Below are 22,128 nucleotides of genomic sequence, written 5' to 3' on the forward strand. Positions count from 1 at the left end.
AAACCCAAGTGTTAATTCTGTCTTTTTACAGGTCATTTTAATGTAGGAACACAAGAAGGCAGTGGGTGAGCCTTGCTTCCTTAAGACCCAGGGCACCACCACCTCCAGGCGTGACAGCATCAGTCTACCACGTGAGCAAGGATGGAGTCAAGCAAGAGCCCTGCTGTGCCAGCTCTGACACTGGAAGCTCTCAGACACGGTTAGTGATGAGATTTTAATTTCTCTGAAGCTGAAGCCATCATTTTTCCCAGTTTTCCCTAACATGGCAAGCTGCTGTCCACTGAGGTTCCAAGCCAGCATTCCCTACCCTTTCCATGCCACCTACTTCTTAGTGCTTTGATTTCCTTTGGTTCAGAGAGCTGAGCAAAGTAGCTGTTGGTGGCTCCGTAAACTTTTGCATATAGAGAAGCAGAAGGAAGAAACAGAGAACACCTGTTAAATGGAGCCCTCCTTTCATTAGTGCCCAGGCAGGCAAAGAGAAGCACTACAAGCTTCTAACAAATACTTGTAACATTCAGCCCACAACCACAGATATGAAAGGAACTTCAGCAAACACACACCTTTACTCCATCAGGTAAATCCTTTTTTATACCCCACCACAAACTGGGAGAAAAAGGCACTAATTTTTAAGCAAAAGCTTTATTTCAGTTTAGAGACTTGTTTGTAGTAAAAACAATGACTTCAAAATCAAATTCACATAAAATTCAGCATGTAAATAGAGAGAAGTTACCATTGGTCAAAATCTGTTTCTGAAGGACAAGGGCTCCACATTACATTCCAACAGCCTTGTGTGGCAACAGATAAAACTGGGATGGCAGCAGCACCTCCTGCTTTACAGAGTGAGGGGTTCAACTGCCCCCCATCAGTACAATTTGAATCACCAGCTTGCAGGCTGGAGCATTTAGATGATTGCTCGATTGTTTCCCATTGGGTAGCATATCCCAGTTTAATCTGCTACTGCACAGGAGTGACAGCTCCTCACTCTTGTTACAGGCACTGCTATCTTAGACCAGGAATCAAAGTACTTGTCTTAAAACATTTCCCTTACAACACCACCATTACAGATTTTTGGAGGCAACTGTCACAATCAAGCTATATTATTTACATTTCAAATGTACAATTCTCCTTAAAAAGATGCCTGTGTACAAAATAGAGGGTTCTTTTGTTTAAAAAATCATGTGCTAGTTTTCAATTACAGCAACACTTTAAAAGAACTGAAAATAACTGATGAGTAACAGCAACATTCCCACTTCTTAGGAACCTTCCTGCAAGCATACAAGTACATGCACTGGAGTTCAGATTGGACTAAGCTGTTCTGGACACCTGGTGCTATCAAACCTCCTGTCTGAGGTCTGTGAAAAGCTCTCAGTGTGATGACAATAAAAGTTAGTTAATGCAAGGTTACTTCAGTAAAATTATTCTACTTGTGAAGTAAATACTACGAAGGCATCTCATTTACAGCCAGTTAGCCAGAGAACACGGCTAGCAGTAACTAGAACACAGACATTAGTTAAAAAGTCAAATATATACAAAAATATATTAGGAAGTGGTTGAGTTTAACCACAGGCTCATGTAAAAAATGTTGTTTTAAATAGCAATAGCAAAAAATAGCCATTTTCTCTATCCGCAACAGTACAAAAGGCAAAACCTACATATGAGGTAGCAATGCCAAATTAAAACAAAAGGAAACAAAAAACCCAACTTTGGATTGAGGAGCATGTCCTATATTTCCACAACATCTTTCAATACAAATATTTCAGTGACCACTTCAATTGGTTTCAGAATTAATACATTAATTTACAAAACCTTTTTCAGTCAATGAGCATTTTTTTTAAAAGTACTGGCAATGGATGTAGTTACTGGTATCTCCTGTTCCTAAAAAAACCCCAAAGCTATCGCCTTTTCAAATCCAGAAAGACTGTACAGCAAAAACACGGAAGCTCTATTATACACACATGGTAAGCGCTATGGTACATTAAGACATATACAGAGATCAGAAGCAGCCAGCTGTGGTCATTTTGTTCTTTCCTGCACCTTTTGCTACCGTGTGTTCATCACTAGATGCAGGAGGAGGGTTTGCTACTTGCTTCCACAGCTCTGCCCATGGCTGGAACAAGTGTTTGTATCATCCACCTTCAGGAGCCTGAGCCAGCAGCGTGGCTTCTCTCTAGGGTCAAGGGTGCTGCCAGAAGTCCCCTTTGGTCTGAAACTGCCTCAAGAATGCAGGGATGGGATGGGATGGGAGGGGATGATTGTGCCCCTTTACTTCTCCTTCCACTCCCATCCCATCCCTTTGTCCCTCCTGCAGGTGTGGGGGTCACCTGAGCCTCCCTGACCAAAAAATCCCATTAATGAAAAGCCAGGAGGGTGACAAGCACCCAGCTGAGCTGTGCCAGCTCTGGCCCGGGGCTGCAGGGCAGCACTGCCAATAGCACGAGCCCCTCACGTGGGTCAAATCCCCTGCTCCCAGTTCCACCGACCAAAAGACCCTGCTGCTCCTTCAGTTCAGGCAACTAAGTCAGACAGCTGAAGTTAGATGGTACAAGCAACAGCAAAAAATGAACTGGATGGAATTTCTGTATTTATTGTATTAAGAAAATAATATACTTTACATCACAGTGCTTAATTAAATGCAATAAAAAATGTAAACTCAGGATTCTAGATAAAATTTAACTTGAAAGATTAGGGCTCCAAGACTTTTTAAAATTCACAATTTTGGTAAAAATTGAAGTCACAGACAGTCAGTTCCCATAACTCACATTTTAAGATTACTTGTAAATAGCTGTTGATGCACTCCACTGTTTGGTCACCTTTGTTTGTTTTTAAAAGCCTAAATAACAAACAGACCAAGTGCAAAGATAAGAGGTATATTTTTATTTGCAAAGAAACTAACTTTAGATGGAATTTGCAAATCAGGCATCTGGAGTGCTCTAGTAGATGTAAGGAAATATGCGGTATGGTACACGCTGACAATACCTCTCCCATGCCAAGCCGTATTTCTGCTTACAATGATGTTCGTCACGAGCTTCCCGATGAACAAGCAAGCAGATGAAATAGATAACGTAGAAATATGGTAAAATGTGATTAAAACCTGCAGAATAAAGTGAGAAAGGCTCTTTAGGTACAGCAATGAAATGTTAGCTGTTAACATGTACTGAGCCAGGGATATACTTGTCACAGGCTGAAGCATCTTATAGTTGTATTGTAAAGCATCAAAAGCTCAACAGGATAGTGCAAAATGTGACATTTACATGCAGAGAATAACCCACCAAAAATCCCAGAAAACAATCCTTAAAATTCAGTCTCAGAATTTATCAACTTAACACATGCAAAGTTGTCACATATTTTAAGCTCTCTAGCTATCAAAACCAGAGAAATAGGTAAACCCCTACAAGCACAGAGCTGCCCCACACAAGCCCCACAAAGTTTTCTCTATTTTGGCTGGAGATGGTAACTCTACCTTTGCTGAGAGCACACTACTTGACTTGTGGATGAAAGACCAGACATGAGCCAGCAGATATGACAATACTTTAGCAAAGCCATTAAAACAATGTAAGGAACAACTTATTAGCAGGCTCCATTGTTACTTAATGATGAAGTGTCAGAAGAGTCAAATCTATAGTGGGAGATGTCAAATCTACAGTTAGATATAAAGGATAAGATGTAAAGGAGGTGTTGCATTAAGCTTACACCAGAGAAATTCACCATTCAATCAATTACAGGTTTTAGGCATCTCAAATAATTATCACTTTGCATTTCAAACCCAGTCAGATGCTAAAACACACCAGCATTGTTAACAAACTCCATCTTAGCTTCAGGAACTTACCACAGGGGAGGGACCACGCCAGAGCCATGATGATATCACCAAGATAATTTGGGTGACGAACAAAACCCCACCAGCCTGTGACAAGAAGCCCTTTCCCAGTTGCAGTGGGTATAGATTTCAGATCTGTGAATAGAGTATTGTAGTCAACACAATTGAAATGCGTATTTAGACACTACAAAGAGGTGTTGTGGAGCAATTGAACAAATACAAAATGCACTCACAGGCCAATTTGGGATCTGCTGGATTCCTTCGGAAACTGTTTTTCTGGGAATTTGCACTACGGAATATGTAATAGCCAATACCTGAAAGAAACAGTATTTGGAATTTTCAGTATTTTCCAGTTTTCTTTCCTTCAGCAAAAGCTCTTGCATGCTCTCTGCTGCTCTCATTACACTGAAGCCTTTTCCTTAGGAAAGATACTGATATTCTCTGGTTCTGAGCTCTAACAAGACAGGAATGCTATTGGAAACCTGTGTTCTGTATGTTCTTGCACATTACTTTTAACATTTTGGAGAACCTTTATTTTTACTTCTACTTTTATGTCTGATCTTTATCAATGTAAACTTGGGTTTGAAATTCACATGAGGTGAGGTGCTGCAACAGCTCTTCCAGCAGCCCAGTATTTGCTACACTGCTTACTCCATAGATTGACCACCTATTTACAATATTAAAATATATGACCACAACATAATTCAAATGAAGCAAATAAAGAAAAATAACCCTGGCAATGTAGAAGAGATGTTGTATTTCTCAGCAGTGCACGTACTAACTTGTATGCCTTTGTACTTTTTCCAGGTGTTTGAATTCTTTGACATTTTTACAAAAGCTTTCTTTAAAGTTTACTACTTAGATAAAGTAACAAACTACAAGGCCCTGTTGGGGGAGATTTAAGGTCTCCTAAAGGTGCAAGATAGTTTCCATGAGTCTGTTATTATGGGCATCAGGGAAGGAGATGCAAATACTTAAACAACAAAAACCTCTTTTACTCTAGGTTCAGTAAAGCATAACTAACATGGTATTGGCTTCCTTTTTAGAAGAGTCACACAGACTGACTCTAAAAGGCGCTTCCTTAAACATCTGAGTCACTTCTGAAACTCCAGATGACATCCATCTAAAGATGACCCTCAACAGAGCAACTGGGTGTCTCATTTATACTTCATTAATAAAAGCTTATTACATTCTTTGTAGCCAGAGACATGCTTCCACCACCTACAGTAATGCAGAAAATATAATTACTGCATCTTAGCTAAAATGTCACCTTACAACTCAGAACCAGAAAATCAGAACTGCATGGTTACTACCAGTAATGAAAACATTTACTATAACTTACCATTCAGAAGCGTGATTGCAACAGCAATAGGCCAAGAAATTGCTGTAGGATGACCAACTAAATAGAAGGCCTGCAGACTGTAGACAAATGGAACCCAAACCAAATCTCCAAATGCAAGCATGAATCCAAATCCATCATGGGTAATATCCATTGTAGTCAAAACGGCTTCCTAGAAACAAGAAGGAAGGAATTTAGAAAGTACAGGACTTCATTCATGTAACATGATAATTAGAAATGCCAACAGTTCAATAGGATTGTCATTTACCTCATTCCACAGAGCATCCACCACATAGAGAAGCTGAAAGCTGTTCACAAGTATCATTGACAGAGATGGCATGCTTTGATTGTGTATCTTCATCTCCGCCAAGAGCATTGCCAAGTTTATAACAACCTAGTTTAGAGAACATTTTGTTATAAGCTTTGCTTGTAGAGGACAATGGTCTTTTCTGTTAGATTTCAGGACATGTTAATACAGATATGTTTTTACAATCTAAACATAGGTCAAAACTAGCTTATTTCACAAGCCACAGTTTGCAACTAACTACATTTCTGAAGCTGTATAACCTCAACACATGAATACTTTAAGAAGGATTTGCATTTCCCATAAACCAAGGAAACAAGAATGTGGAATTTTTCCTAAATTGCATAAAAATGATCATTAAAAATCTGGCAACATGAAACTGTTTCTAAGTACTTTTTTCTGTTTATAAATAAATACATACTGTATCTTTAACACCAAACATACATAGAGATGTGTATATATATATGTATGTATATTCTTTGTATAAAATAAATATTTATATATGAATATGTGTATATACGCCATATTATTATAAATTATAATAAATATCTATCAATACATTTATTAATTACTAAATAACATCTTTAAAATTTTCTATATATTTATAGAATACATATTTAAATATATAAAATATATCTAACTATATATTGTAAAATATAGTTATATATCGATGTGTGTATATATATGCATGTATTTTCTTTATACAACAGAAATATCTATATAAATATATGTGCATATACTCCATATTATAAATTATAATAAATATCAATACACTTAATATTAAATAACATCTTTTAATTTTTCTATATTTTTATCTATAGAATACATAACATATATCTAACAATAAAGATTATAAAATATATTTATATATCAGTGATATAAAATATATTACAAATATATATACACATATCTATCTCTATATAGATAAGTATTCAATTATAAATATCAAATTTGATATAGATGTCTACAGATAGTTATCTGTAGATAGATCTATAGTTTATATTATAGAGATATAATACATAAATATCTATATATAACAGACATATTTCTATCTCTATATATTTATTATATTTCATATAGCTCTCCATTATAAAGTATATCATGTATATTATAGATTGAATATAATAGATATATGTACATATATATAATGTTTATAGACCAATATAATATATATTATATATATATAATGTATATATATGTATATATATCTATATATAATATGTATCTATAGCTATACAGATCTATATCTCTATAGAGATATAGATCTATATTTTACATTACATACCTTTATATATTGTATTTTATATTTTTAATATATCATATAATTTTATATCTCTAGAGATATATAGAAATATCTATACAATATATAGTAATATATGCAATATATACTTATATATTATATCTAATAATACTAGGTATATATCTATAGATAATATATAGATATGTCATATATTATCTATAGCTACCTATTTGGATATATACATAAGTCTCTTTATATTAAATATTATACTAAATGTTATATACATTCTGAATTATAGAATTATGTAATAAAAAGTATATATCTATATAGATGAATATTACATTATAACAGATTATATTATCTAGTTATACATTACCTACATATAGATAAGATATACCTATATATTTTATATAATTATACAGCATATATATTATCTAATTATATATAGTACATGTTATAGATATATATCCAATATACATGTAATACATTTTATATATAGAAAAATGTATTATATATCTAAGTATTATATGAAAAATGTACAAAACCAGATGTATATCTATATAAAATAGATATTATTTTATATACAAATTTATATACAGGCCTAATTTATATTTATATTAATTATATAATATTAAATTTATGTAATTGTATAGATATATCTATATATAGATATTGGGATATGTGTAACTAGATATATGTAGATATATGTTGTTATACAATATATAGATATCTCTATATATGCTGACTATATATAGAGCTATTATATATAATAGAGCTAATTACCTATTATGTGAAATATACACATATTTATATATTTCAGATGTTATAGATAAATTATAAATATAAAAATGTAATAAATATAAATATATGAAATTATATATCTATAAAGTATGTACAATAAAACTAAAATATAAATCTATATAGCTAAAATGAGTAAAATATAATACCTATAAATATACATAGAAAATGTGTTTATATAAATATACATATTTGTTTGTATTAATATCTATTTAATATTATATTTTTGTGATATACTTGGTTTATATACTATTATATATACTATATACACATATATTCTATACACATGTATTCTATATTTTAAATAAAATACATTTAATCTGTTTTCATCTGGATAAGAATATAATATATCTGTATATTAAACCCACATTTGGCTAATATTTAAGCAAATAAAGTAACCAAGATTACTGACTCACCCAGCCAATTAATCCTGGACGCAGCTCGCAGAAGTATTTGAGATCAAAACTGCCAATACGAGGGTTTAATTCATGACCCGTAAAAAAGTCATAAACAAAATACCCTGCAGATAACACAGTCTTTGTTAGCAATATTCTTTTCATCTGCCACTATACTCCTCCCCATAAAGTTCTTACTTTCTATTAGTTTTCTCATGCATAAATCCTTTAGATTGGCAAGAAAAATGTAAGAGTATGTGCAAAACATAAAGCACAACCCACATGATTTATACTTTAAGAGGCTCATATATTTTATTTGTTAGGAGTAAACACTTTAGAAGTTACTGCAGTCTTATTTCTCCTTGACACTTGCTTCTTCTTTTTTTTCAGCCTTATCCTGAACCTCACATCACATTTTCCATCAATGCGATCTCATGATATTAAGTAATTCTACTTTTCCTCCTACTCTGATGCTCTTCTCTGCAAGCAAGAATTCCTTTAGCTGTGACATCTAAAGGAATGTCACAGCTGTCATCAAGGAGATGGACAAGAAGGAAAATCCCATACCTGGACTTCAAGACATTGCACACCAAGTTAACAACAAGGACTTTGCAGAACAGTTACAGAATGCTACTATGCCACTTACAGAGACTAGAACTGCATTTTCAAAGACAAAACAATTTATGATCACTTATTTCCCTTCACACACGTACAAGCTGCACTGATGATGATGGAACTAAGGACATCTGAATACTTCATCTTAATGCACTAAATGGTCTGTCCATAAACTCCCTTTCTTAGCCAGTCTATGACCATTTTTAAAAGTAGTCTGTTTAATATTTAACGCCAGTCTATCCTTGTCCTACAAAACCATCTGCATAGAACTCATACTTTCTAAGCAGGCAGTCTCAGGACTCAATCAAAATTTCTTTTGGAAACTCCATTCAGATTAACCAACCAGTGCACAGCAAAATTAAGCTTCGTAATTTCAAGTTCTGTATCTGACTTCCCACTGCCAAAACATCTACAGCTTTCGGTTTTCCTCTTCATTCCCTGCTGCTGAAGGCCCATTGGCAGGGGCACTATGAAGCAAACTAGACAAGCCTCAGCCAAATGCTGAAAATAGAAAGGAAGGAACTGTTCTCTCATCTCTAAGGGACTAGAGCAGCCAAAATATTTGTGTGTAAGGTACTCAAGATGATCCAACTACAATTTTAAGTATGGCACAGTACGCGAGTGTGCACAAAAAACCTGCCATTTAGCATTCAACATGCATTTTAGATTAGTTGCAAGCAGACATCACCAGTAATATAATAATCAGCCCTAGATCTAAGCCTTTCATTTATAAAAATGAAACTGCAGCAAATAATTGGAAAGGAATGATCCAAAATATTTCTAACTCACCAGAATTTCCACTTGGGGCCAGTTCTTCCTCGGGTGCTTTCAGGGACCGAATATACAGATAAATGCTCAACACCATAGAAAAAGCTGCAGCTGACACTGCAAATTGCAGGAAGTGATCATACAGATAATGAAGTTCAAACTGGAAGTATAATAAAGTTCCAATAGCTGCAGCAGTCAAAACAAAAGCATAAAACCCTAAAGGATGTAAAAGAATGACATATTAGTGCAAATTAAAATACTCATTCTAGTAGAACCTACCCAGTCCAGCATGCCTGCATTTATACACCTCCCAAGATTTGTTGATATTCCAATAGTGTCTTATACATCCCATGCTCTTCAGGTTCAAATTGATGGGGTACAGCAATATACAGAAGAGATTCAATCTAAGCCCTGGAATTTCCTGTGCTCAAGAAGGCAATATGCAGGGACACTCTGAGTGCAACCACATGTTTTACAAGGTAAGATCCCATTTCAGGTTGTAGTGGTAAAATGAACACTGATACTAGTACTGGATAATGATAGTAGGTAACTTCAAGAAGAAAATACGGTTATCTTCATGTATACCTTGATAGTGGTAATTAAAGGTTTCAAATAAATAATCAAGTACAAACTTGAGCACAAAACTTTTGTAGTGTATTAAATCACATTGAATGGCATGATACCCAGATACCAGCAGGCAGTTTTACACAGCTCTCACCTAAGTACCTTCTACAAACCCTTTCACAGAATCACAATGGCTGAGGTTAGAAGGGATCTCCCAAACTTATTTAGTCTAACCCTCCTACTTGCAGAGGGTCACCTGCAGCCCAGGACCATGTCCACACAGCTTTAAAATATCTCCAAGGATGGAGACTCCGCAACTTGTCTGGGCAACCTGTGGCAGTGCTCAGTCACCCTCACTGGGTGTTTCCTGATGTTCACATGGAACCTCTTTGTGCCCATTGCCTCTTGTCCTGTCACTAGGGACTGATACAGTCTTCATTTCCTCAAGAAGGCTTTCAAAGTTGCTCTGAGAATTAACCTTTGAAGCAGCAGGATGATGACCTCTTTCCTTTCCCTTTCTTTTTTACAACACCCAGATCACGTAGCTTATTTCTTCCCTTTATTCAAATACAGAAGAAAAAGTGTGATAGTATGCCCCTACTAAAGGCAGAGGTCCAAACCAAACGAAGGTATAAGGCAGCTTTAATGACTCACCTCCACAGGATGCAGTTCACTTTGCATCTATGATGGCATACAGCATCTTTAAAATGGTGTATGACACAATGGTCTACTATAAGAAAACCCCTCTCAACTTTTTCACATAACATCTGGATTCACTACCACCAGTGTCCTTGAACTGACTAATCAATTAAATAGGTAGTCTGGAATACCAGCAAGGCATCAAAGAACACTGTACTATTTAAGCCTGAAAAAGCAACACTGCTGAAGTATGTTAAACCATACTCTAAACCTAATGGAGAAGCCTGCCTTATTCATAAGAAGTGAAAACAGATCTGAATAAGCACTTAGAACTGTTCTTTGCCAGGCAAGAAGAACATGTTAAATCAATTACAGCACACTTCTCGTTAGTCTGTAAACTGGAGACATCCAGGACCATCTAGACCTACCTAGCTTGATCCCAGAATGTATCTTTCAACATTTGTGTTTTATGGTACAGAGTACTGCAAATCAGCCAGTGGTATCAACCTTCAGAAGAAGCAATGCAACCTGCTTACCATTTATCCGGTACTGCAGTTTCCTTCCATCTGAAAGAGGCAGGCCTTCTACAACCTAGGAAGAATGAAACAGCAGTGTTTCAATAAAGCACTTTCTGAGGACACTGGCAGGGGAGGTTAATCAAGCACATCTCCACCACAAAGAGATTTAATCAAGGTAATCAGCTAGATATTTGCAAATCTGCAGATCAGGTACTGCTCTCAAAAGCATACTCTGCATAGCAAAAGGGTAACAGTTCTTCTTTGAAACATTTACATAAAATCTCTTCCTAACCAGACCCAAGAAAACAGAGCGGCTCCAATCACTCTAAACATGTACAGCAATGCAACAGAACAAGGTGAGTAAATGATCTATTTATTGTAATGTTCTTTCAGAACCTGCCAGTGTCCCTCAAGTCACAAAACAAAGGAAACGGAGCATTTGCCTGATATACATATTATCAGAGAGATTAATAGCTTCCTGTAAATGAAGATTACATTCCAAAACATTGGATATAACTAAGCAACTGAGTATCAAATAGTTTGCCAATTTTAAAGTCAGAAATCTACAAAAATTTCAGATTCCTATCAGGCAGATTTTATCCATGCTCTGATTTGAACTCCTGCCTTTTCTGCTGTAAGACTGTGAAATGCACAGCCATTGAACTCCTAAACTGTCCTATTTTAAGCTTACAGACATCTGCAGTAGCTATATTCTAGCTTAGTATGGCAAACTAATTCATCTGCTTTCAAATTCAGTGCATTAAGAGCATACCCTACCTTCCAGCCTAACACATTAATTATCCATAAAAACCCAACTTCTTTGCTACTGAACAGCTTACCTTTCCAATTGGCAGTAAGTAGAACAGAGCTTGAAGGAAAAACCACAGAAGAAAAATACCAAACACCCTTGCCTCCCAAAGACTTTCAAGTGCTGGGAGAGGAGGGGGGAAGTTCATAAGACTGGGGTCATCCTGTTTGCACATCAAGAGCAAGTAGAGTACAGTAGCAGGCATGAAAAATATCAGTGTGAAGGTCCCTGTAAATAAGCATTATGTAGTATCAGAAAATGAACACAGAAAATTAAGTTTCAGTCCCAATGATAAATATCACTATTAACTTTAGTGACAGAGAAGAGGTTGTCATTATCTATTCCTGAAGCAAGACTGCAACAATCCCCCAGTCATGTAATGGGTCACAGAGTCATTCTTCCCACTTCCATATGAGGTCATACAACCAAACCAAAGGATCACACCCACTGCATCCCTTTAAAACTGTTCAATAAAACTGTATGTAAACTGTCGCTGCTGAGTTTCACAACTGTAAGAACTTTGCTGGTTACTTCTTCAGTTTAATTTGGAAATATTTAAATCCCACTGTGCAAGTGGAAGGCTCAAGATCTTCACTGTATTTCACAAGAGATAGTAACAATTCCTGACTGCCACCAATACCAGCACAGACTACTTGAAGAACTGTCACATGAGTGACTCCAGATTCTGCACCCAAGGTACAAACATTGGACAAACTTCTTGACACAACTGTATGGTCAGTAAGTAAAAACCAGAAAAGTACTGGTTTTCAACTCTGAAGACAATCTGCACACATACCAATTCTTCCTCCAAACTCTAGCTCCTTTGTTTTCGATGGCGCTTTCTCAATTGTTTTTAATGATGCTTTCTCAATTACTTTTGTCTCAAAAATCTTTTTCTCTGAATACATCTCTTCTTTTTTCTTTTCTTCTTTTCTTGGACGCAAGCTGTACTGGTCGAGCACACGTGCTATTTCCAGGTCTGGTTTCAACTTTTGCTGTTAATGAATAAAAAGAATTCACTAAAAAAAATCCCAGTGGTATTACCTATTGTACTCCAGTATTTTATATTTAAGAGGACATTCTTCACTATAAAATGTACTCTGATCCTATACAGTACTTAAGTTTACACATTTATATGAAGAGACTGCTAAAACCTAAGTCATGGCCTAAGTGATCATTGTGATCACTTAGGCCTTGACTATGTATCAGCAGCAGTTCCAATAGAGGCATCTATCTCTACTCTCCTCCTCCTCTTGTTTCTACACCAAAGTTTGGCTAACAATCGGAACTGGCTTGGTTTAGAAAGAAAACACATAAATAACTTAATAAATCACTTTCCAAGGCCAAATATTCATACTGGAAAAGCATGGCCATGAACACAAAGTAATCAGTGAGAGGTTTACAGAAATGCAAATCCAGTACTCTGACAACTTCACCCTTCTCTCCCCTGAACTCACTTGGCTGAGCGGTAAACTTACTTGACCTCTAAGTTTTACACTGCGTTCTATTTCTCCTTGATGAATGTATGTCCCTTTCCTAAGGATTTCCAAGAGAGCTGTTAGAATGTGACACCAGACTAAGGGTAAATACAATGTTCATACCTCTGACATGACGAAGGATGTGTCATTTCTTTCTGTACTGTCAGGTTCACCATTGTACCTTCTGGTGTTGTTCTCACTTGGTTTCTGGTTACAAGAAAACCCACAGTTTTAGCTTTCTAAAAATAACAGCTGCATTAAGTATATAATGAATAATTAAGAACAGTAACTAGTTATCTTTCTACTGCCACTACTCCAGTTTCCCCCACAGGAAAAAAAGTGGCTTCAGCATCTGAAGCATGGGCAGTTTCAGCTCTCAAACAAGTGAGGAAAAATCATTTCAGTAAAGAAAATGGTTACTTTTATTTTTCTTCCTTCCCCTTATTAACAGTGACACTAGGACAGAATACAGCTTCTATGTTACTTTTAACTCAGCATCAGGGACTACCAAATACAAAGTAACTAACAATGCTATTAGGAAAGCCCAGGCAATTTCAGCATCCCATGTAGGACACTGCTTCTGAGGACTGAAAAGTTTGCTTTCCCATCAAGTTTTTTTCTCAGAAACAAACTGTCTTACAAAAATTCATGTGTCTGCCTTACACATCCCTAGGAAGACACGACTGATTTTCTTTGAACTTAATCTTTGATGAAAAAGACAAAGTGATTCCAGTTGTACAGCAACCAACTGATCAATTTTACTCCTCAGTCAGAAGCCAGGAGAAAACCACCCAAGATATTTTAACATTTTTGCCCAAAAAAAAAGCATATCCACTGGCTTCAAACTGCTTAAAACAAGCATATGGGTCCACAGGCTATGCACTGGGTCACACAGCCCAAAGGAGATCATTGCAGAACAAAAACCACAAGAGTTTCAGTCTCAAATAGTGTTTTGGTAGTAGCAATTTACTAAACTAAACCTATCTGTTTATTTTAGATTGCCTGGTCTGGTGTACTTGAAACTTAACTTAAACATATCTGTTTTCAGGAGATCAGCAGAAGGCATTTACAGTTTAAGGGACTAAGACAAGTATCCCTTGAAGCTATCTCTCAAGGGCACAAGAGGAAGAAGAAATGTCTCTTAATAGAGAAATATCAATGCTGCTATTCTGCATTTACAGAACACCAAAACCTTCACAAAATAGGCCAAGAACAAACACGATAAATTTCAACTCGAAAAAATCCAAAACAATACATGATAAACTTCCAAATCCTTACAGGGCAGTTTTTATAATGACAACAGTTCTGCAATATTATCGGTCAGCAAGGCCATATATATATATTTTACACTTGAATTCTGCAGCAATTCTCCCACAGAAGCCTCACACAAACTGTGTATGAAACCAGAACTCATTGTATTTCAAATTCTAATACTTACTATGCATCGATCAATCCATCTTAAAAGGAGACTAAGTTCTTTTGCCCTGTTTCATAAGTGGGAGCATATGGCGGCATATGCTAACAATGACTTCAGTATTACCTACAGCTGGCTTTTAAATAATAAACCCAGTATGCATAACATAAACCTTTCAAATAGCACAAGTTTGTATTAAAAAAATCCACCACACACATCCCTCCCCCCTCAAAGAACAAACAAACAAACAAACAAACAAACCAATGCCAGTGGAGTCAAGCTGGTTTCTGAAATGGTTTTCTTTTTGTCTTCTTTTTGTTCTCTGCTCTGGGAAGAAGAACGACGTCTGCCTTTCGCTGGCCTACCAGGAGATCTAGATCTAGATCTGCTAGAACTTCTTCTGGAGGGAGAACTTGAAGAGGACTGGCTCTTCCTGTGCTTGAATGCTGACTGGGACTAAAGGAAAGAGGGGAAGAAAGCAGGAGAATCTTACCTTAGATGTTTCAAAGCACAATTTGAGAAACTTGGTTCTTTTTCCTGATAAGGACTCTGGCACACAGCTATACAGAACCGTCTCTTATCTCCTTTACTGATGCTGTGCAAAGGCTGTTAAGAAAGAGCCACTACAGCATACTCATTCTGTTGGCAACACCCAGACAATCCTATCTCAACAACTGCAGACAATTGCTGTCAAAGCTACAGAAATCAGCATATGGATATAAACTATCTGCATGAGCATTAAGCTCTGAAGTGTACGACCCTCTTAATCTTTTCCTAAAGTAAATGAATTGATGTTTTTAGTTGGTGCTCAGTAATGTTTAGTCTGACCAAGGACTTTCTGAGTCTCATGCTCTGCCAGGGAGGAGGGGAAGCTGGGAGGAAGCAGAGACAGGACACCTGACCCAAACTAACCAAAGAGGTATTCCATACCACAGCACATCATGCCCAGGATGTAGAACTGGGGGCAGTTACCGGGAAGGGCTTGATAACTGCTCAGTGGGGCTGGGTATCAGTCAGTAGGTGGCAAGTGGTTGTATTCTCTTCCCTTGTTATTTCCCTTATTATTACTATTGGTGGTAACAGTAGTGATTTTGTGTTACACCTCAGTTACTGGACTGGTTCTTATCTCAACCTGTGGGAGTCACATTCTTTCAATTCTCCTCCCCATCCCTCCAGGAGCGAGGAGGGAAGAAGGGGGAGAGTGAGAGAGAGACTGCATGGCTGGACTTAAACCACAACAAATGGTTATCATTTCAGTTACTTAGGTCGATTAATAATACATTTGGCATCTTAAGATGTAACGATCTGTTTACAGCAACACAGCTCAAATCAACACTAAAAAAACCCTAAGTCAGCTAAATCACTAAATCAGAAGTGATACCTAATTTCTTAAACAGTTCTCACAAAAAAAACATTGTTTTATTTCTCTGTGAAGTCTACAGTGCTAATTTTCCCATGTAAATTTTCCACAACTTTTATAAGGCACAAATGCTTTTTATAACAAAGAAAGGTATTTTCTCAACTGGATTTTGCTAACATGAAGGTAAACAAATTAGAGCAGTGAAAATGATTGTCTATCTTGAGGCAGAAACAATCTATTCCAAAAGAAAAGGCCAGTTACAGGGCAGATACACTGCCCCCAAAACGTGAAACAATCTCTCACATAAAGACACCCAAGTTGGTTTTGAACTTCTGCAGGCTTTGGAATAGGCCTTAAAAACCAACTACAGCAAACATTCAAATAGCTTTTTGTCTCCTGCATTATCACATTTTGAAAATGAAATAAAACTTGCACACTGAGTTGTAAAGGCCGTTATTAGTAACAAAAAAAAATGAAATAATGAAGATACATAGATAGAAAAGAGTATACATATGACATGACCCTTTCTCAAAGATTCCAAACTGTCACAAATGGAGCAGTTGGCAAAACTTTTGGGGTCCTAAACAGTACAAACTATTCACAGATGCTTTAAGTATGGACCTAAAGAGCATGTGCTATTTATATTTGCATTGAACCTTGACTACATGCTTGCATTTGTTTTCAGATTTTATTATGTGTAACTGGAAAAAGGTCAAATGAGTACCACCCTCTGATTACTGGCTTTAGAAACTGCCCAAAACCAATTTCTCATCAACTATCATGCTATAGAGCTCCTGAAGGATTTTGACTTTTTTTCCCCATATATATCACTGTTTGTTCATGGTAAAGAAAACAATCATGCTTCTTTAGATGGGTCAACATTCTGGACTTCTACTTTAAATGTCACGTAGGAAAAAGCTATCATTTAGCACCAATTCCCTGAAGAAACAGCTAATGAAAACTTGCAAAGGGACTATCCAGTTGTAAGTTGTATTTTATCTACATCACAAAATTCAATATAATTTTCTGTTATAAATACTGGTAATTTATAAACGTGTACTTACTCTTATATCACTCTCTTTCAATGCAAGTTCAGTCCCATCTTTGTACTTCACAGTATAAAGATGAGAAACGTCATCATAACTAGTCACTTGTACTTCATAGTACAGGACGCTTCCTGGCCAACGGCCCATCACCACCTCGCCATCTGCAAACCTCCGGTTTGGCATTTTCCAAAAGGAATCCCTAGAAAAGAAGTAAATATATAGGACAGCTAAACTTCAGTTGTTATGAAAGAAACGTTCAAATGTATTAATAGTACATCTAGACCTGTATTCAACTGTGATATACAATCTCCATCAGAGCCCATCAAGAGTAGGCAAAATGTGTATTTGACCACAATTACAAAATGCAGTTATGTAATCTAGAGAGGGAAAAGTAAATGGGATGATATCCAAGTATCCTGTTTTCCTGTGGTTCTAAAAAAATTACTTAAGTGATGATTTCCAAATGTTAAGAAGTATGAAATCTACTCCATACACACAGCTACATTACATACTTTCTGCCATTTATTATGTCAAAAACTCAAAAGTTGGATAACACCAGAATCTGGGCTCCTGTATAGGTTGAATATTTCCTCTTTTCCACCTATTCAGCACAAAGCATGTAATGCTTTTTGCAGAGGCCTGTAGCAAACCAAAGTACAGCACCAAAGCAATCACACAATATCCCAAGAAACCAAATTCCATGCCTCTATCTGCATCATAAGGTTTCACATGATGCTAGTAAAACATAGTTTATGTAGCTACCACCCTTGGTCCACCGTATCAGGCTGCTGGGAAAACCACAACTGCATCTTCACATTTGAAGATAGAACTTTAGAGAAGTCCTGTATAACTCTTTGAAAAGTTCCTTGGTATATGTCATTGCCTTCTGAAAACAGGTATCCATAGAAGAACAGCCTGAACTTCTATGACTCAGGTCCCAACACAAAGTGAGGCTATTTTCAAAGACTATGGTAAAATACATACTCATTTACATACTATCATCATCTGAATGATAAACACGGGGGGGGGGGGAGAGGAAAAGGGGAAGGGATAGGGAAGAGAATGACACCAAACAACCCAGCAAATAAGCATGTTAACTTGCTCGCTATAAATACGAAGCCACAAAATCAGATGAAACAAAAAAACATGTAACTAGGTGCTCATTCATTACACATTAACTAACCTGCAGTGAAAAGTTAAGATTCTTTGGCAAGAAGAAAAAAAATACTGTTACTATCTGATCCCAGACCTTGAGAACACACTGGGGGATGGGGCTGAGTGAGGCTTTTCAATAAACTTTCACTCTGGCATTTCCTGAAGCTGCTGCTGCTGTTTCATTTTGCACCTGTGTAGCTCTCAGTCAAAGGAGAAACCAAAACCTTGGCAAAATCCCCTCATGTGGATTTTACTGGTAATATTCCCAATTGCTTTGAAACAAACATCTGGCCATCTCCTTTGCTGTATAACATTTGAAGGAGCATTTTGTTTCACTGATACTTGCCAGTTTATACTCGTAGGCACAAGCTCTGCCAGCTCAACTGTCTTCTACCTGCATTTCTTCTTACTTTCTGCACTCTCACTCCTCTGTTTTATCCCGGTCAGTTTAACCCACTTAAATTCATAGCCTTGTTTCTTCTGACTCCAAGACATACAACTTCCATATTGTCATTTCAAAGTGTTCTCCATGCTCTCTTCATCCTCCTTTAATTCCTGGGGGAAAAGGGAGGGGTCTGCCTTTTCTGCCCTAGTTCACATTAAAGAAAAAAAAAATTCCTTTTCACCACCTCTGGCCTCAAGACCTGATGCCAATCCCCATCTGTCTCCTTGCCCATTTTTCTCACCCAAAAGATAGTTCTTTAGGAGATCTATGTCTACTAATGCTCTTTCCCCAGTCACTGGCACAGTTCCAACTTCTTCCTCATCTCCCATAAATAGTCTGAAACACCGTTCTGTCACCAAGTCCAGCCATCGCTTTCAGCAGATGTAAGAATCTGATCTGACTTTATTTCCCCTCTGCTGTTGGACTTACATAATCACAGAATAGTTAGGCTTGGAAAGGATCTTAAGATCATCTACATTCCAACCCTACACTCCAGCCAATTGTTTCTTTCTCCTGACCTGGAACACCTCAGGCATCATGTGTAAACTCATGTGTAAACTCAAGAGCCTGATCAGAACAAAGCTGCCAGATCCTGGGACAAAGTGGTGAAAAACAGAATCTTTGGAGTTTAAGTCCTTTTTAAAAAGGGAAACACTTTTTCACAAAGTTATTACTAAAGACATATAAATTCATGGTTTTTAATTAAAACAGCCACAGCAAAATTTCATGGGATAATAAAAATGCAATTCTCTGCCAAACTTCAAAACCAGAACCTGTGCACACAGCTCAAAGATAACCTGATGATTCAGTTCTTTTTTGAAGGCAGAAAACCTTCTCTTCCTCCAACCTCGCTCTCAAAAGGAGCTGAAGGAAGTTTTAAGAACTTGCAAAGTATGGTTGAAGGACCCAAAGCTAAATCATGTTATGTAAGATAGCCTGAGGTAGATATCGATGATATGAAATTCCAGAATAATAAAGGAATTTAAGCAAGTAGAAACACTAGAATGTGTTTCAAAGTAATGAACAATCTTATTAGTTGAAAGACCTATTTATTTTTTCCCCTAGAAGTTTAATAACGAGATCAACCAGTAATCACTTCTTAACCTATCAAGAACCACCACCTTGTTCCGCACCCCTGTGCCTCCTGTGAGGCATTCCTCATTCCCTAAATCCCACTTCAAAAGGCTACACCTTTTAAAGGCAGCCTTAATCTGTGCAGATAACAAAATCCATTACTGGCATAAAAAAAAATAAGGATCTTTTCTAAACTGTGCTTTTTTAATTACATTTTTAATTTACTCTCTTTCAAGCTCTACACACACCCCTGATAATTTTCTGGGTCTCAGCTGGCATCAGCCCAATGTTCACAGTTGCCATACACAAACTTTTTAATTTACAGGGCTTCCTAATACATATCCAAGCAACCTCAAAAGAACTGTTTCAACCAATGAACTCTGTGCTGTACAGACACCTGATTACAAATATATTCACTTATTCCCAAGTTGAAATTTGTGTTTTCTGCACCATTATGACCTCCCTTTAGGAAATCTAAGGAAACAGCTCAAAAGGATTTTGGATCCAATACCAAGCCAATGTATTTAACTCAAAATTCCCTGGAGCTTAAAAGTTGCTCAAGAAAAAGTTACTGCTCACTCAACCAAGAACATGACAAAGAGAAACATGCAAGAGAAATGTATTGCTCCATACATCCATTTCTTGTCTTTCTTAATGACGCTCTCACTAGGTATGGTGCAAAGATATTTCATTTCTGTCAAGAAAGTAAGAAGAGAAAGACTGCTAGCCTGTAGTCACTAGAAGATCATACCACATCATCACGAATGTTAAGAAGGAATAAAAAAAGACACTAAAGTTTCCCCCTCTTGGGAGAGCAAAATTCACAAATACCCAGTAATTCGACTTTCCAATTCTGACATCCCACCACTGGCAGATATAAACTTGTGTACGTCAGAGAAGGGAGTCAGCTAAAGGCAAGAAAAGAAATACAGTAAACCGAAGGAAACGCTGGCAATCAAGGCTCACAAGACACAACTGCCTAGACAGAAAGTTAATACTCAGTTCACTCGTATTCACCATTAATACTGAATTCCCCAGGAGACTGGGCTGTGCAGGACCTTTTCAGGATTACCATTCCACATTTCTAGCTCTACCACCATAATGGTGGGGGCATCTACCACCCTTCCAAGCCTGGCTCGACGAAAGAGCCGAATTAGCCTCACCACTAAAGGCCCGCAAAAACGCGGTTCAAGATAAAACAAAGCTACCAATCCTCAGACAGGGAAAAGAGATTTTCCCCTCTAAAAAGGCCTTCCAGCAGGAGCACCGAGCGCGGACGCGGCGCGCCAGGAACCTGAGCCCCGCACACAAGGCCACGGCGGTGTTGACAGGAAGGGACACACGTGCAGCGAGGGGGGAGGCTCGGCTCCCAGCCCCGCCCCGCCCGCGTTCCCGACCCGGGCCTGGCGCGGAGCCTCAGTCGCGGGGGGAAGGGAGGGGCTGCGTTGGGCCAGGCCAGGCCAGACCGGGCCGCCCCTCTCCCACGGCGCACCCCTGCCTCAGCAGCAGGCCGCGGCCTTCCCCCCCGCCCCCGCCAGGCCCGGCGCCGCGGTACCGCTGCAAAGGAGAACGGCGGCGTCCGGAACAAAGCGGGGAGACAAAACCCCGCTATCCCGGGTCCCAAGCGGACAGGCCAGGCCAGGCAACGGGAAAGGGCGCGGCCTACCCGCCCACAGGGAGAGAGGCTCTAGCGAGGCCGCGGCCCGGCGCCCGCGTGGGGGCGGAGAGAGGCTGCGGCCGCGATTGGCCGCAGCGAGTCCCCCCGAGAAAGCAGCGGATGGAGGGTGAGCCCCGGCCGGCCCCTGCCCCGGTGCCGCCATCCCCTTACCTGACGCCCGCCCGCACCGGGCAGGGCAGGAAGCGCTTCCACGGAGCAGCGGCAGCCGGACACTCCGCTGAGGGGAACAACCGCCCTGAGCGACGGTTACGGCGGCGCAACGGTCCGCCCCCTGGCCCCGCCTCTTCCCGCCCGCCAACCGCTCCTATTGGCCACTACGGGCCGTTTGAATCGTGGGTGGCCGCACGCTATTGGCTGCTGCGCGATGGCGCGGTCAGCCCGCCCGTGGCGTGCCGGTCGGCCGCCCCGGTGAGGCGATGGGCCGGGAGGCCTGGCCCTGCCGCGGCGGCGAGGGGAGCGATAATGGGAGCGGGGGGAGGGAGGAAAGATCGCGGCCGCCATCACGGCGGCTGGGACCGCCCCAGGCCGCCTGCACCGCACAGGCCCGGCAAGTAGAAACGGGGCTGTTCCATACGGAGCGGTCGCGGTGTGCTGCCTCAAGCGCTGGGTCAGGTACACCCAGCGAGGCGGGGCTGTGGTAAAACAGTCGCTCTGGCCAAAAGAGAAATAAAGAGGA

The 22,128-nt window shown here is 38.7% G+C and overlaps 1 protein-coding gene across 1 annotated transcript; it reads right to left on the bottom strand.

Moving 5' to 3' along the window:
• Window positions 1-631: 631 nt before the first annotated feature.
• Window positions 632-21,720, bottom strand: LBR (lamin B receptor). The gene is made up of 14 exons (XM_034060518.1): window positions 21,603-21,720; window positions 17,119-17,299; window positions 14,956-15,150; window positions 13,404-13,487; window positions 12,599-12,797; window positions 11,834-12,030; window positions 11,013-11,067; window positions 9,295-9,489; window positions 7,912-8,015; window positions 5,422-5,547; window positions 5,157-5,325; window positions 4,048-4,128; window positions 3,827-3,949; window positions 632-3,091 (listed from the first exon to the last, which is right to left on the bottom strand). Exons 2-14 carry the CDS (start codon window positions 17,281-17,283, stop codon window positions 2,931-2,933), a joined length of 1,854 nt encoding a protein of 617 aa, XP_033916409.1. The 5' UTR covers window positions 17,284-17,299; window positions 21,603-21,720; the 3' UTR covers window positions 632-2,930.
• Window positions 21,721-22,128: the final 408 nt, after the last annotated feature.

The sequence above is a fragment of the Melopsittacus undulatus genome, chromosome 3 (assembly GCF_012275295.1).
Source record: "Melopsittacus undulatus isolate bMelUnd1 chromosome 3, bMelUnd1.mat.Z, whole genome shotgun sequence".
Taxonomy (NCBI): domain Eukaryota; kingdom Metazoa; phylum Chordata; class Aves; order Psittaciformes; family Psittaculidae; genus Melopsittacus; species Melopsittacus undulatus.

Coding starts and splice junctions, on each gene's coding strand:
- LBR (XM_034060518.1), bottom strand. CDS start 17,283: ATGCCAAACCGGAGGTTTGCAGATGGCGAGGTGGTGATGGGCCGTTGG. Junction 15,151..17,118: donor TGAAAGAGAGTGATATAAGA/GTAAGTACACGT, acceptor TCTTTCCTTTAG/TCCCAGTCAGCATTCAAGCA. Junction 8,016..9,294: donor GGCCCCAAGTGGAAATTCTG/GTGAGTTAGAAA, acceptor TGTTATCTGCAG/GGTATTTTGTTTATGACTTT.